Source organism: Erinaceus europaeus, chromosome 4, assembly GCF_950295315.1.
Source record: "Erinaceus europaeus chromosome 4, mEriEur2.1, whole genome shotgun sequence".
Taxonomy (NCBI): Eukaryota; Metazoa; Chordata; class Mammalia; order Eulipotyphla; family Erinaceidae; genus Erinaceus; species Erinaceus europaeus.
In genome coordinates, this window is record NC_080165.1 from 106,159,746 (window position 1) to 106,176,857 (window position 17,112).

At 38.9% G+C, this 17,112-nt stretch overlaps 1 protein-coding gene across 9 annotated transcripts in view; it reads left to right on the forward strand.

Annotated features, from left to right (window-relative positions):
- The window catches only part of ERC1 (ELKS/RAB6-interacting/CAST family member 1), a 450,240-nt gene that overhangs the window by 358,213 nt on the left and 74,915 nt on the right, over positions 1 to 17,112 (forward strand). For 5 of the 9 annotated variants that reach the window (XM_060190339.1, XM_060190341.1, XM_060190340.1 and 2 more), the window contains one exon: positions 6,472 to 6,570. In XM_060190339.1, the coding sequence (XP_060046322.1) occupies positions 6,472 to 6,570 (99 nt within the window). Of the gene's footprint in view, positions 1 to 6,471; positions 6,571 to 8,006; positions 8,074 to 17,112 lie in introns of all 9 variants that reach the window. The other 4 variants (XM_060190343.1, XM_060190345.1, XM_060190348.1 and 1 more) reach the window with 1 other exon arrangement.

Consider the following 17,112-nt stretch of genomic DNA (forward strand, 5'->3'; position numbering starts at 1 on the left):
TTCTGCATATAAAGAAAAAAATAGTTTAGAATATATCATAACATACAACCCCTTTTTTCAATTTCTTATAAAACTAAGCATTTGCCTTAACAACAATTTCAATCCCTGTTATTTATAAAACTATATACCTATCAAAATTTTCTATAAGAATATTCACAAATTTTACTTTCTATTTATTTACTTTGCTATCAACCTTTATTAAATTGTGACAAAATTCTTAGTGTTTCTGATAACTAACAAAATATATAAATTGCACATAGCAGAATCACATAGTGGAGTTCAATGTAACAAAAATATATGTTGGTTACTGGGAATGCAGAACTCAGATGAAACTAAAAAAAATTTCTTCCCGCAATTCTACCACTTTGTTACTCTGGGTTCTTTGAAAACTATTTAATGTACTAGACACTTAATCATCTTCATAAAATAAGAAAATAGCCTTGACAACCCAAATTCTTAAATTTCTTCTAGTATCTAAATCTCCCAGTTTGAATATTTTATTTACTATTCTCTTTCTCACTCTTACTCTGCTTTATTTGTTATTCCTTATATCTCCTTATTTTTTATTCTCCCTGTCTACTCTTCCTCCCAGAGAAAGAAGGGTTAGAAGGAAAGAATATAAAATGTTATTTCTGAGAACTTTGAGCTAGAATTCATTACTGAAGGATAAATTTAATTTACTCTGCTCACCTAAATAAAATGAGTTAAAACATTTCTTTTAGTTTTGGCAAATTGTTTTATTATAAATTACATTGTTGAATGACCCAGAATACAACCTGGCAAATTTTTACACTTGAATTGATTATTATATAGAAATATATACAGTGAGCATATCAAATTTTATATGTAAGTGCACATGCATGAATTTACTTAATAGTTTGTTTGAAAATATCAATGTTGGGACCAGGTAGTGGCACACCTGGTTGAGCATACACATTACACCTTGTAAGGACCCAGGTACAAACCCCTGGCCCCCACCTGCAGGGGAAAAGCTTCACAAGTGGTGAAGCAGGGTTGCAGGTATCTCTGTCTCTCCCTCTCTTCTATCTGCTCCTCTCCTCTTACTTTCTCTCTGTCTCTATCCAATAATAAATAAATAAAAATAAAAAAAAAAGAAATATCAATGTTGGTATACAAGTATTAAAATGAATTCATTTACTCTTTTTAATTAATTAAATTTATTATTTGGACAGAGAGAAACTGAAAGGGAAGCAGAACAGAAAAGAGAGAGAAACAGAGGAACAGCTGCAGCCCTGGTTCACCACTTATGAAGCTTTCCCTCTGCAGGTGGGGGCTAGGGGTTTGAACCTGGTTCCTTGTGCACTATAACATGTGCACTTAACCAGGGTACCACCTCCTCGCCTCTTACTCTTTTTTTTTTCCTCCTCTTTTTATTATTATTATTATTATTATTTTTATTTTTATTTATAAAAAGGAAACACTGACAAAAAACATAGGATAAGAAGGGTACAACTCCACACAGTTCCCACCACCAGAACTCCCTATCCCATCCTCTCCCTTGATAGCTTTCCTATTCTTTATCCCTCTGGGAGTATGGACCCAGGGTGATTATGGGGTGCAGAAGGTGGAAGATCTGACTTCTTTAATTGCTTCCCCGTAATTGTTGTTGGCAGGTCGACCCATATTCCCAGCCTGTCTCTCTCCCTCTCCCTCTCCCACTCCCTCTCCCTCTCCCTCTCTAGTGGGGCAGGGTTCTAGGGAAGTGGGACTCCAGGACACATTGGTGGGGTCGTCTGCCCAGGGAAGGCCAGCTGGTATCAAGTTAGCATCTGGAATCTGGTGGCTGAAAAAAGAGTTAACATATAAAGCCAAATTGTTGACTAATCATGAACCTAAAGGCTGGAACAGTGTAGATAAAGATTTGGGGGGGTCTCCATTTTGTAGAAAGTTTGTAGTCCTATTTTAGTTATATTCCAAAGGGCCCATGACTATACTAGTGTTTTGTTATTTTTTTTCACCTAAGCCTGACATTTGATATGCAGGTGGACCCAAGTTGTTGTCTGGGGAGATGATGTCATGGCTGGAAAAGGACAGAAAGCTGGATCAAGGAAGAAAGTAGCTCCCAAATATGGGAAGCCTCTTATTCTTTTTAATTCCAAACTGTAAACATCTGAATATCCACCAATAGGAGAACCTATCAACTATTGGACATATTGATGTCATAAACTTACTACTCAGTAATAAAAAAAACATGAATTATTCAAACAAGCAACAACACAAATGGATCTCAGAAAATAATTATGTGTGATAGAAGCCTTTCACAAAGAGTAGATACCTTATGGCTGCATTTGCAAAGCAAATTTATAAAGGAAAATATTGAAACTGATTGTCTTGAGCAGAAAGAGCAGGGATTACAAGAGAACTTTCTGGGAAAACAGTAAAGTTCTAGGTCAAACCTTTAAAAGTTTGAGCTACACAGGCATATGCGTTTGTTAAAATTCAGCAAATGCATACTTGAAGTTTATATATGTTAAGAAATTTTTAATTTTACATTAAAAATAAAATTATAAATGCATATCTAGCTCTGACTTATTAAATCCATGCTGAAGTACTGGGGAGACTGTATTTGAAATACACTAAAAAGTAGGGATAGATGAGGACTGGAGAGATGGGTCACTAGGTAGAGCAGACTGCCCACCTTTGAAACCCCACACCAGCAAGGAGGTGCTGTGGTATCTGTCTGTCTGAATTAAAGCAGTCCAGATCCTGGTTCACACACAAACCCACTCAGTTAAGAGAGAGGGTTAGGGGAAAGAGAGGCAGAGGAAAATATAATGGTAATGTATAGGTGGTGAATACATCAATAACAAGAAATAGTTATAAAATTCTTCTAATTTACTGTTCATCTGGAAAACTGTTATTAAAATAAACTGTTTGAGATAACTCTGCAAATAGTATTAAGAGTCCTCTATTTTATTATAGTTAACCTTTACATCAAAAGGAAAAGGAGGGTGGCCAGATGGTAGTGCACCAGGTTAAGCACACATAGTGGGAAGCCCAAGGACCTGCGCAAGGATCCTGATATGAGCACCTGGCTCCCCACCAGCAGGGCGGTTGCTATGCAAGCAGGTGAAGCAGGGCTGCAGGTGTCTTTTTCTTCCCCTCTGTCTTCCCCTCCTCTCTCAGTTTCTCTCGGTCCTATCCAACAACAACAGCAGCAACAACAATGGCCACCAGGAGCAGTGGATTTGTAATACAGGCACTAAGCCCTAGTAGTAATCCTGGAGGCAAAAAAAAAAAAAAAAAAAAGGAAAAGGAAATTGCACAGCTATGATGCACCAGATTTTTTTTTAATTAGTGATTTAATAATGACTAACAAGATTGTGGGATAAAAAGGGTACAATTCCATATAATTCCCACCACCAGAGTTCCATATTCCACCCCTTCATTGGAGGAAGCTTCCCTGTTCTTTATCTTTCTGGGAGTGTGGACCAAAGATATATGTATGTGGTGCAGAAGGTGGGAGACCTGGCTTCTATAATTGCTTCTCCACTGGTCATGGGCGTTGACAGGTCAATCCATACCCCCAGCCTGTTCCTATCTTTCCCTAGTGTGTGTGGGCTCTGGGGACCTAAGATTCCAGGACACATTGGTGAAGTCATCTGCCCAAGGAAGTCAGGCTAGCATCATGGTAGCATCTGCAACTTGGTGGCTGAAAAACACTAAAATATAAAACAGAACAAATTTTTTAATAATCAGAAACCTAAAAGTAAGATATGGCAGATGAGACTTATGGTCTTCATGTGGGAAGAAGCTGGGAAGTCTATTTTAGGTATATTCCAAGGGGCCTTTACTAATTTTTGCCTGGACCTGACAGCTAACATGCAGGTAGGTTAAAGGTATTATCTGGGAAGATGGTGTCATAGTTGGAAATAGGACTAGAAAGCTGGATCAGGGCAGAGAGAAGCTCCCATATATGGAAAAGTATATAAATACCATTAACTGTAAACCCCACTGATTTGACCTAGGGCCATGTCTGCTCATATTTAGCACAGGAGTCTGTGTAATCTCTGCACCCCTGCAGGTCTGAGCTCGCATTCTATGGTCATAGCTAGGAGTATTCCTGGCTGCACTTATTTAGGACCCATCTTCCTCGAGTGGCAGAGTATGTTGACCCAGCCTCCCTCCAGAGAGTGGGGCATTTTCTGCCACTGTTATTTCACATTGAGGGCAAGATCCTGTAGAGGCCCACAAGAAGACTTTATGATGTTGTTCTTTATGGAGAAGACCAGTGATGGTGGAGAGAGGGATCTGTTAGAGATCTAGGCTTATCATAGCTATGTGTGAATCCCAGGATTCCCTGACGAGGGTCCCAGATGATAGGGTGGCCTGGTAAATGCACCAGACTTTTATGCCTGAGACCCTGAGATTGCATATTTAGTCATGGGCATAATCAGTGCTAAGCAGTCTCTCTCTCTCTCTCTCTGTCTTTCTCTCTCTCTCATGAAAATATACAGGCCAGATGATGACACATCTGGTTGAGCACACATGCTGCAATGTGCAAGGGCCCAGGTTCAATCCCCTAGTGCCACCTGCAGGGAGAAAGCTTCACAAGCAGTGAAGCAGTGCTATAGGTGTCTCTCTTAACCTCTCTCCCTCTCGATCTCTCCCTCACCTCTCCTTCTTGCTCTCTGTCCAATAAATACATAAATATTTTTTTAAATTAAAAAATATATAAGTAAATAAATCTCTAAAAAGGAAAAGCTTATGGTCTGGAAAATAGCTTACCTAGTAGGCCACAGCCCCAGAATCACAAGCGAATCCCAGACTACTGGGTAAAGTTCCAGTACTGTGGGGTCTCTCCTCTATCTTTCTCTGTCTGAAGTAAAAAAAAAAAAAAAAAAAAAAAAAAAAACTAAAGAATCAGCCCAGGAGCAATGAAACCACTCATGTGAAAAGCCCTAGCTGGTAGAGCACATTCTTTGCCAAGTTCTGTGGCCTGAGTTCTAGTCCCCAGAACCCTGATGGGAACTAAGGGAATCTTCGTGATCAATAAAGCAGTTCTATGGGATCTCTCTTCCGTCTCTGTTTTTTTCACACTTTATGAGGGAGGAGGGTGCTCATCAGGAGCAGTGGAATCAGGCAGGTATGAAGTCCCAGCAAAACTAGCAAAAAATAAATAAATAAATAAAAGGGAAGAACTAGGGAGCTGGGCGGTAGTGCAGCGGGTTAAGTGCGTAAGGGCTGGCAAAAGGGTCCCAATTTGAGCCCCTGGCTCCCCACCTGCAGGGGGGTCGCTTCACAAGCAGTGAAGCAGGTCTGCAGGTGTCTTTCTCTCCCCCATCTTCCCCTCCTCTCTCCATTTCTCTCTGTCCTATCCAACAATGATGACATCAATAACAACAACAATAATAACTATAACAAGCACAACAAGGACAACAAAATGGGAAAAATAGCCTCCAGGAACAGTGGATTTGTAGTGTAGACACCAAGCCCCAGTGATAACCCTGGAGGAAAAAAAATAGAAAAAAACTAAACAAATATGAACTCTGGTTTATAACAGTCAAAGTGAGGAATTTAAGGATTATCTACAATTTAATTAGAATTGTCTCAAAAATTCAATTAAGATAGATGGTGGGGAGATGTATAGTATCATCATATTAGTGATGAAATGGAAAAATAGTTCTATAGTCCTGTCCTATGTGCAGTATAAAGCAGTCTACAGCACACCAAAGCTCTTTTTCCCTAGTAGTTTCAGATATCCTATGCCTAATTTATTTTATTTTACACAGAACTAGTTTTATCCTTTTTGTGACATTTTTTTTTAAATTTTTTATTTAAGAAAGGATTAATGAACAAAAACATAAGGTAGCAGGGGTACAACTCCACACAATTCCCACCACCCAATCTCCATAACCCACCCCCTCCCATGATAGCCTTCCCATTCTCTAGCCCTCTGGGAGCATGGACCCAGGGTCATGAGGGTTGCAGAAGGTAGAAGGTCTGGCTTCTGTAATTGCTTCCCCGCTGAACATGGGCGTTGACTGGTCGGTCCATACTCCCAGTCTGCCTCTCTCTTTCCCTAGTAGGGTGTGCCTCTGGGGAAGCTGAGCTCCAGGACGCATTGGTGGGGTCTTCAATCCAGGGAAGCCTGGCCAGCATCCTGGTGGCATCTGGAACCTGGTGATTGAAAAGAGAGTTAACATACGAAGCCAAACAAATTGTTGAGCAATCATGGATCCCAAGCTTGGAATAGTGGAGAGGAAGTGTTAGGGAGGTACTCACTGCAAACTCTAGTGTACTTCTGCTTTCAGGTATATATTTTGCAGTAGTTTATGGATACGTGTACACATAAGCTCTCTCTCACAGAAACTGGTGTATATCTAGGTTATGGGGCTTTGTTAGAAAGTGAACTACCTGAGATGAAATTAGAGTGTTAGGGCACATGTTACTTTACAGTGTATCATAGAGATGTTATCCAAATGTAACTTATAAATCATTTCCTCTTAGACACAAAATCGAATGAAGCTAATGGCTGACAACTATGAGGATGACCACTTCAGATCCTCTCATTCCAGTCAAACCAATCACAAACCCTCCCCAGACCAGGTAAGGCTACTCTGGAGTGTTTTTTTAAAAAAAAAGTTTGCTTTTATTTTGGTGTGTCTTATACTCGTGTACTACAGGTTCAAAGCATAGTTTCAAGAAAAGATCAGTTTCTGAAAATTATAGTCCCTTTTAAACACAAATTTAATTTCTCTATAGGAAAGTGGTGGATGATTTTGAATATTTCAAGAGAAGATACTCAAATATTTGAGTTGAGATTAACAAATAACCAATTTGTAGCTGCTCTGCTTTTATTAAGGAAGCAGAGCCTTAATAAAAGGAAAAAAAAATAACTAGATTCTTTGTGAGTTCAGTGAGACACAGCTCAGGGTAGAGGCAAACTATTACTTAATCACAAATATTTTAAAGCACAGTGTATGACCTATGAAGCATGAAGATTGACTCAACTCTTTATTCACTCCATTTTCTTATTAGATCCCTCCAGTATATGTCATTTTCGTGGAAAATTGTTCCCTTCAACTTCTTATCAATGCAGAAGAGGCATTGATGAGCCTGGGAGGAGCTGTATTTAACTACAGTGTTCTGTTCTGTTTTTTTGTTTTGTTTTGTTTTTGTTTTTCCAGAATGGAAGTTTCCCAAGATTTTGAAAATGATGGATTGGGAAAGTAGCGGCGAACAGATTACCTCATATCCCATTGCCAAAAATCAGATTTCAACATCTCCATCACACTCAGCCTTAAAACATATAGCTGAAGGGGGAAAAAATAATAGTTATATAATTACATCCATATGACTATAGAGTCCAGGGGAACTCCCCTGCTAAACCTCTTTACTGAAGAGCTGCAGCATTGTCTTAGGAGAAAGCAAAAGACAGATAAAACAGAAGTGATACCCAGATTTTTTTTTTGAATTCCAGAATATATAGCTGTTGTATGAAAGCATTTACCAAGTCAGTTGAGGCAAGACTTTCATTTTTTTTTTTAAGACTTTCATTTTTGATGGGAAGCAGTCTCAAGTCTTTAATGGAGATCTGTCTGCCTGGTGTCAGCAGTCTTTCTTGCCAAGAGATCATTTTACTTCCTCCTCCTACTTCCTGATACCTGGGATTAAATTCATGCCAGTGTATGTAAAATGAGTGTTAGATTCACTCTTTGAAACAGGTTTTGATAATAGATATAAAAAACTGAATGCCTGGAAGTAGGGGGGTATAAGCAGAAATACATAAAATTAAGAAAAAGTAAACAAATAAAAGCCTAACATTTAATCATCTTCATCTCGGAAAGGTAGAAAGAGGATGAGTGTAATTACTAGTTTGGGGAGCTTATGGAGCATAGAATCTAATATCAAAAGAATCATGAAATTAGGGGCCATTTTTTTCTACTACATTATGCTTATGTCTTCGGTTTAAATACTAACCAACTCTTTTTCATTCCCATGCTGCTCTGGGGCACTGTTGCCTTTGTCATCTCTTCCCGTAGGATGAGGAGGAGGGTATATGGGCATAGCCAATCAGATGCTCTTAGTTCAGCCATTTTGTTCAAAACGGTGAGAAACAGCTTTCTTTAACTATAAAATTTTTGTTTGCTTCCATTTATTTTTTTCACACAGTCATTCTCACGTTTTGTTTTCTTTGTGATTTATAAAATTCTTTGGTGTGCTGTTTTCTCATTTTCACATGATTCTTGTGTGTAATGCTATGCTTCTGACAGTGGGGTTTGGTTTTTGTACCTTTTCTTGTGTGTTAATGATCACTTTCATAATTTCTTTTTATATGTTTTGGGAGAACTTCCAGGGCATACAGCTAAAAGATGACCTTTCACCCATTGTTAATAAATTAATAAATTATCCTGTCATGATTTTGTAGTGTCCTGGTAAAGTTTATAGTGACTTATTAATCAAACTGGGAACAGAGATTTATCAAATACTCTGTCAGTAGATTTGAGATGTGTTTTTATGATAACTAATCACATCTTTAAAAAAAAAAAGGAGGGAGCCTGTACTGTGAGTTAAACCCTCCTCCTGTTTTGACCTGTAGAATAATGCTCTGAATTCTCAACCCTTTAGTGTTTTGATATTACCCTCAAACCGTCCTTAAAAATGAGATGCAAAGAAAGTAAAAGAAGGCTTTTAAAAAAGTCATTCTAAAGAATTCATTTTCCTTTCTTTAATGGATTGCTGCTGTGCTAAGCAGTTGCCAGGACACTGTCTAGATTCTCCTTTCCAAGCCAGTTGGCTGAAAAACACAGTCCAGCTGTGGCAGAATCTCCCTTTGATCTGATGCCCTGGAGGTTTAACTAAGGAAATCCTTTTCATAGAAGAAATAATAATTATGATTAATAAGTTCACACATATTGGTGGCCTTGCACTCCCTGTATTCACTGCCTATACTTATTAGTGATCTCACTATTTGGGAGCCAATTCTCCCAGAAAAGTCTGTGTTTTGATTTTAAAGTTCTTAAAAATGATGAGGACATGTGTAGACCTCTCACTTGCAAACACTGCCAAGAAGGATGATGAGGTAAGTTGTGAAAAGAGGCATACACTGTGAATATGGGACTCTTCAAATGCCTTTGTCCTGAGTCTGAAAGGTGAAGTACACCATTCCAACCAGAAAAGATGCATGTTAGATAAAATAAAGCTGAGAAAACTGTTGTGCTTATTCTCTTTAACCTCCAGAGGTAGTTATTTGTCATCATAAACCTGTGGGGGCATAATCTTGTTACAGGTAATTCACCAGTCGTCTTCTGCTAAATGAACCCGCTTTGTCTGTTTTGGCAGAACGTAAAGCTTCCTGGCATGCCTTAGCTGGAGGCAGCTCCACTGCATATGTGAGCAGGATTGCATTTGGGCTACAAGCTTTTTTTGTAGCAAATCAGAAAAAATATGCAAGTGTCATAGACCATGAACCTGTAGGTAACTTCACAAGGAGACTGAAAAATGAACAAAACATTACACAGACTTGTTCTTGAAGTCATAATTTTCCTCTCTCTTCTCCTATAATACATTAATTGTATAGATACTAATTGTCACTGGTTTAACACAGTACAATTACAATTAGCTGGCCAGAATTGGAATTTTGATTCCAAATACTTGGAAGTCCTACTTACTTTTCTTTCTTTCTTTCTTTCTTTCTTTCTTTCTTTCTTTCTTTCTTTCTTTCTTTAAGGCTTATCCAAGTTTAGGTACTGTATAATTTTCTTATTTATTTTTTTCGAGAGAAGAGTGGAGACAAAGGGGGGAGAGAGAAATGGACACCTGCAGACCTGCTTCACTGCTTGTGAAGCAACCTCCCCCCCCCCGCAGGTAGGGAGCTGGAGGGAGGCTTGAACCAGGATCTGTAAGTCACGTGCGCTTAACCCACTGCACTACCACCCAACCCCCAGAAGTCCAAGTTTCTGAATTATGATATTGTACGTCAAATTTCCTGAACCATAAGTATCATTATAAATATTTTACTTAAGGAGATACTGGGTTGTCGGAAAAGTCATGACATATTGTTGCATAGAAAAGCACATCATGGGGCCAGGTGGTGGCGCACCTGGTTGGCACACATGTTACAGTGCACAAAGACCCAGGTTCGAACCCCTGGCCCCCACCTGTAGGGGGATAGCTTCACAAGTGGTGAAGCAGTGTTGCAGGTGTCTCTCTGTCTCTCTCTATCATCCCCTTCCCTCTGAATTTCTTTCTTTCTTTTTTTTTTTTATTTAAGAAAGGATAAATTAACAAAACCATAGGGTAGGAGGGGTACAACTCCACACAATTCCCACCACCCAATCTCCATATCCCACCCCCTCCCCTGATAGCTTTCCCATTCTCCATCCCTCTGGGAGCATGGACCCAGGGTCATTGTGGGTTGCAGAAGGTGGAAGGTCTGGCTTCTGTAATTGCTTCCCCGCTGAACACGGGCGTTGACTGGTCAGTATGGACCCTCTGAATTTCTGACTGTCTCTACCCAACAAATAAAAAAAAAAAAAAGGTGGGAGTCGGGTGGTAACGCAGCAGGTTAAGCGCACGTGGCGCAAAGCGCAGGGACCGGCTCAAGGATCCCGGTTCGAACCCCCGGATCCCCACCTGCAGGGAAGTCGTTTCACAAGTGGTGAAGCAGGTCTGCAGGTGTCTGTCTTTCTCTCCCCCCTCTCTGTCTTCCCCTCCTCTCTCCATTTCTCTCTGTCCTATCCAACAACAATGACATCAGCAACAATAATAGTTACAACAACAATGGAAACAACAAGGGCAACAAAAAGGAAATAAATAAATAAATATTTTTTTAAAAAGGTAAAAAAAAATTAAAAAAAAAAAGTACATCATGACTTTCCAACAACTCAATATGGGAGTAACCCTAAAACTTGAAGCTAGTCTCAGACCTTCTACTATCCAATCTCATCTTGTTTCCTAGTTGAATTCTACAGAGAACAGATTTTTCTAAACATCACAAACTTTTGAAATTGACGACTTACTTTATTACACTTAGCATTATTTTTTTCTAAAAAAAAAATTATGAAGCACCGTATATACTGGCAGAGTATAAGTTTTACTAGCTATGAATAATCCATACTTAGATGAGAAGAAGAATCACAGAAGTATAGGACTGAGAGAGGTTAAAGTCATTTCATAAAAGTAGTTGGTGGGCTGGGAGATAGCTCACCTGGTAGAGGACATGACTTACTGTCACCTAGGTCTTGATTTCAACCTCCAGCACCACATAGGCATAACATGGATAATACCAGAGGAATCTCCATGAATGGTGAGTGGTAAGAAGTGTGTCTCTTCTCTCTGTCTCACTTTCCCTCTTTCTTTAAAAATGAAAAAAGAAAAAGTAGTGCTAGATATACTGATAAATTAAAAGCCTAGGCTTTTGGAACAGAATGCATTTCTTCATATCTTAGCACCACTACTTATGAACTGGCAAGGTAGTCAGTCTCTTTGTGCTACAGTTTCCTTGCCTTTAAAATAGAAGTTGTGAGAACAGATGAATTCGGAAAGGAGTGAATTCGGAAACCAGTCTGCATAGCCTTGAATCCAGACTCCTCCACTTACTTTGTAGCCTTAGGAAAATAACTTAATCGATGAACCCCAGTTTCTTGGATTTATTTTTTTGTTTAATCTTTATTTACTTTTTAAAAAATATTTATTTTCCCTTTTGTTGTCCTTGTTGTTTTATTGTTGTAGTTATTGTTGTATTGATGTCATTGTAGTTGGATAGGACAGAGAGAAATGGAAAGAGGAGGGGAAGACAGAGAGGGGGAGAGAAAAATAGATACCTGCAGACCTGCTTCACTGCTTGTGAAGCAACTCCCCTGCAGGTGGGGAGCTGGGGGCTCGAACCAGGATCCTTACGCCGGTCCTTGTGCTTTGTGCCACATCCGCTTAACTCGCTGCGCTACTGCCCGACTCCCCTATTTACTTATTTTTTAACTTTTATTTATAAAAAGGAAACACTGACAAGAACCATAGGATAAGAGGGGTACTACTCCACAAACTTCCCACCACCAGAACTCCATATTCCACCCCCTCTCCTGATAGGTTTCCTGTTCTTTTTTTTCTTTATTGAGGAATTAATGTTTTACATGTCATAGGGTTGTTGGAGAGATTAGTAAATTGTCATATATAAAATTTTTGAATAAACAGTACTTGTATTACTGCTTTTATCACAATGAATTTGGATTTATCTGTGGAAAGTAGTGAGCTTTCAGTGGATGTTAGTTACTGTTATTGAAAATATCATCTGTCCATTGCCTTCATTTTATAAGCAAAGGTGCAAAAAAAAATTTAGGAAGTTGTATTTCTGTGATCTGGAAAGTGACACTAAAAGCTGATGGAGAGGAAGATACCAAAACCTAGTCATCTCACTTTTCGTCACCAAAAAGTTAGTCTCTGTATATTATGAGATTCTTTGTGGGGAACTGATCTTGTATTTTATAAACAAATTCCTTCTAAAAAATTTTTTTTAGCCATTAAAACTTTCTGTGGAAGAATTTGTCATGAAGAAACCCTCAAAACACACACACAATGAAGTAAATGTTACCTTTAGTTTAAAAAAATTTAATCTTAGAATTGTATCTTTACCACTCTTTATCCCTTTAATAAGTTTCTTGCCTTTGTCTTTTCCCCTTACAGTGTAATGCAGGCCACATGGGGGCTTTCCTGTGTTCACATTTGCATTCCCACCATCTAGAACAAGTCATAGTATACAGTAGGCCCTTGGGAAATGTGTATCAAATGAATAGCTTCTGAATTAATGGAATATAGAGAACAGGAAAGTTTATAGTTATACCAAAAGCAGAGAATTAACATTAATATCAAGATTACTAGTGTAAGAAAGAAAACTTTAGAAAAAGAAAACAGAGCAAGTATCTGAAAGAAAAAGACCTATAGAGAGATATTGAGACTTTAAAACCAAATTATATTGAAGTTATAGAATTTGACTCATTTCAGAAGTAGAGTATAATTTAGGAGTCTTTTCTATTTACTAAGTGACTACTAATGATCCTGATTCCATGTTACCAGAGGGACAAAGAATGGGGAAGATATCAAGGGAGGGGATTGGATATGGAGCTCTGGGAGTGGGCATTGTGTAGAAATGTATCCCTCTGATCCTATAGTCTTGTCACTATTTCCATTTTACAAATAAAATAGAAAGAAAAAAAAAAAGCTTTCTCCAGAACCCTTTAGCCATCAAGAAGAGCCTTACACTCTTTCTGGACTTTACCCTGTGCATGCAATTTGTATAAACCGGTGCCAGAACCCTCAAGTAAAGATTAGACCAGCCAAGAGATTTAGCAGTTGGTCTTGATATAAGACCATTCACTGAGTAAAATCTGGAAATGATTCACATGCCTATTAAAATCAGCACTGTAATATCCCAAAACAGGATTTGGACTAGAATTTTATGAAACTTTTCTTTTTTAATTAAACATGATATAAATGTTAAATCTTTTAAAACAAGCATCTTCTCTTCTCCCTCCATCCTTCCCTCATTTCTCCCTCTGCATTTCATTTTTTCTTTTTGTCAATCTTAGTTGGGTTGTCCATATAATTTCCTAATCAGTTTGAAACATCCTAAAATATTTCTACTGCATTAGTACTATAATGGAAGTCTCTGAAACCACTGTAGAGTATGTTTGTACAAAAGATGTATTACATCATTTTGCAGAATTGAAAGGGATAGTGAACTGGAATGTTTTATCAGTATTATCCAAAGTCTTTATTGGAACAAATCTTTTAAATCATTCAGACCAGTACCAGGACTGGTTTCTGACATAACGACAAGGAAGAATTTGGCCTTGTATTTTTCAGAGGAGGATCAGAGATTTTTAGTAAGATATATCTTTTCACAAAAATTTGGAATAACCAGTATACAAGCTGGAAGATCCTAGCTACATGAAATGGGTTGCAAAAAGAATATTTGTAACTTATTTATTATGAGCCAGACATACTTAACTCATGCTTAATTTTCACAGCCAATTTAAGAACATATTTATGAAAGAAGAAACAGTTCAGAGAAGTGGCAGACATTTAAACTGGACCTCTGTGCTCTTTTATACTATATAATGATAAAAAGAGAAGAAGGCTAGTTCCTTAGGCATAATAGACATTCAGTAGAACACATTGAAGTGATTTGTATTTCTATGCAAGAGAACAACAAAACTGTCTCTACCAATAAGGAATTCCCCTTACTAAAGAAACGAGTTTCTGTAACTTCCTTGATATTTTTTATAACTCCAGCTCCCCAGGAATCAAGAGAGAAATTTGGAACAGTAGGGAATAGGGAGGGATAAGAATGCCAATCTGTGACCCCACCAATGTGTCTTGGAGCCCCGCCTCCCCAGAGCCCTGCCCCACTAGGGAAAGAGAGAGATAGGCTGGGAATATGGATTGACCTCCAATGCCCATTTTCAGTGGGGAAGCAATTACAGAAGCCAGATCTTCCACCTCCTGCACCTATAATGATACTGGGTCCATACTCCCAGAGGGATAAAGAATAGAAAAGCTATCAAGGGAGGTGATGAGATTGGGAATTGTGTGGAATTTTACCCCTCTTATCATATCATATAGTCTTGTCAATATTTCCATTTTATAAAAAAAAATAATTAGATCTTGGAGGTTCGGTAAAATGTAGGTCAATGGTAGGGGAATGGAAAATTATTTTAGATAGAACTAACTTGGAAGAGGGTCTTTTGAATGAGTATAACAAGTAGGCACTGCTAGGACAGCCAACATCGCTAAAGCAGGGTGGCGTGTCCTTCCGTTCATTCCATGAGTATGTCCTCCCCCACATGTCTCTAAATAGAGAACTCATGATTCAGTAGAGAAACTTCAAACACTGAGGAGCTCATGAGAGCTGCTACATAATAAGCTTTAGGGAAAATCAAGACAGTGATCACTTTCTCTTGTACTTTGTATCACTGAGTAGATTGTCTCCTCATTTAGTACTCATGTTTTAGGGTCTAGTCAGAATGGGGACTTCAGAACCAGACTGCCTAGTTGCAAAACTCTATGTATCTAGCTTTCTGAATTAATTTTACCTCTTACAATTGTCTGTTAATAATAAGTCTTTCATAAAGTGCCTTTCCATATCATGGCTACTTGATCTGAGTTCAATGCTAATGTCTCCGCACTAGTAGTTCATAACACAGTGCCCTTCCCCTTCCCTTTCTGATCCCTGCCCATATGTTCTCACTTCCTACTTTTTCTCTCCCTCCTGGCTTTCTTAATTCCTTTGAATATGAGAATTAGGTGAGCATTTCTTAAGTTTCACTTTTGAATTCAATCAATTTTTACACCAGCTAAATTCCAGGCTTTGTTTGTTGGTGAGAAAGAGACCAGAGCTTGTGAAGAGTCTGACTCTGTACAGGGCTGGGGCTCTGCTTCAGAGCCACCTCCCTTGCCCCATCACTGACAGCATCTCCTGCACACTGTTCTCAGGATGTCTTTAACGGGCTTCTTCTATGCATTGTCATGCAGCCTTTCTTGCTTTTCCCCCTCTCTCCATCCCAGTAATTTATTTTTAAATCTTCATTTACTTGTGCTTTTTAAAAATATTTATTTATTTATTTATTCCCTTTTGTTGCCCTTGTTTTATTGTTGTAGTTATTATTATTGTTGTCATTGCTCTCGTTGTTGTTGGATAGGACAGAGAGAAATGGAGAGAGGAGGGGAAGACAGAGAAGAGGAGAGAAAGATAGACAGACACATGCAGACATGCTTCACCACCTGTGAAGCGACTCCTCTGCAGGTGGGGAGCCAGGGGCTCGAACCGGGATCCTTACTCTGGTCCTTGCGCTTTGTGCCACCTGCGCTTAAACTGCTGCGCTACCACCCGACTCCCTTGTGCTTTTAATGATTTTATTTATGGTTCTATCTCCTCAACTTTTTTTGGTTTAACATTGGTTTACAGTATTAAAAGGTTTAGAGTATAGTTGTATGTGTGCGTACACATGCATGCACGCAGTTCACTGCACCAACCAGGTGGTTCCACACACATTTTAGAATTGTTTGTTCTGTTTCCTTGAAGATTGTCATTGAGATTTTGATAGGGATTGCACTTGATTTATAAATTGCTTTTTCAAACTGGAGTTGGTGTATTGCACCAAAGTAAAAGACTCTGGAGTGTGTGTGTGGGGTTTGGGGGGAGTACAGGTCCTAGAAAAAGATGACAGAGGACCTAATGGGGGTTGTATTGTTTTGTGGAAAACTGAAAAATGTTATGCATGTACAAACTATTGTATTTACTGTTGACTGTAAAACATTAATCCTCCAATAAAGAAAAAAATTGCTTTTTCAGTGAAATGATAATTTTTAACAGTATTCACTCTCCCAATACATAAACACATGATATTTTTTTTCCAATTTTTTTTTTAAGAAAGGATTAATTAACAAAACCATAAGGTAGGAGGGGTACAACTCCACACAATTCCCACCACCCAATCTCCATAACCCACCCCCTCCCATGATAGCCTTCCCATTCTCTAGCCCTCTGGGAGCATGGACCCAGGGTCATTGAGGGTTGCAGAAGGTAGAAGGTCTGGCTTCTGTAATTGCTTCCCCGCTGAACATGGGCGTTGACTGGTCGGTCCATACTCCCAGTCTGCCTCTCTCTTTCCCTAGTAGGGTGTGTCTCTGGAGAAGCTGGGCTCCAGGACACATTGGTGGGGTCTTCAATCCAGGGAAGCCTGGCCAGCATCCTGGTGGCATCTGGAACCTGGTGATTGAAAAGAGAGTTAACATACGAAGCCAAACAAATTGTTGAGCAATCATGGACCCAAAGCTTGGAATAGTGGAGAGGAAGTGTTAGGGGGGTACTCACTGCAAACTCTAGTGTACTTCTGCTTTCAGGTATATATTTTGCAGTAGTTTATGGATATGTGTGAACATAAGCTCTCTCTCACAGAAACTGGTGTATATCTAGGTTATGGGGCTTTGTTAGAAAGTGAACCACCTAAGATGACATTAGAGTGTACTATAAAAGGAAAGGTCTCACCCGAGTAATGAAGCTGAAGGGTTTTCATTCCACTCGTGAAGTCTCTGGACACAGTCTGAGGTGAAGCATGTTGAGGTGGCAATCGTTGCGTTGGTTAGGTTGTG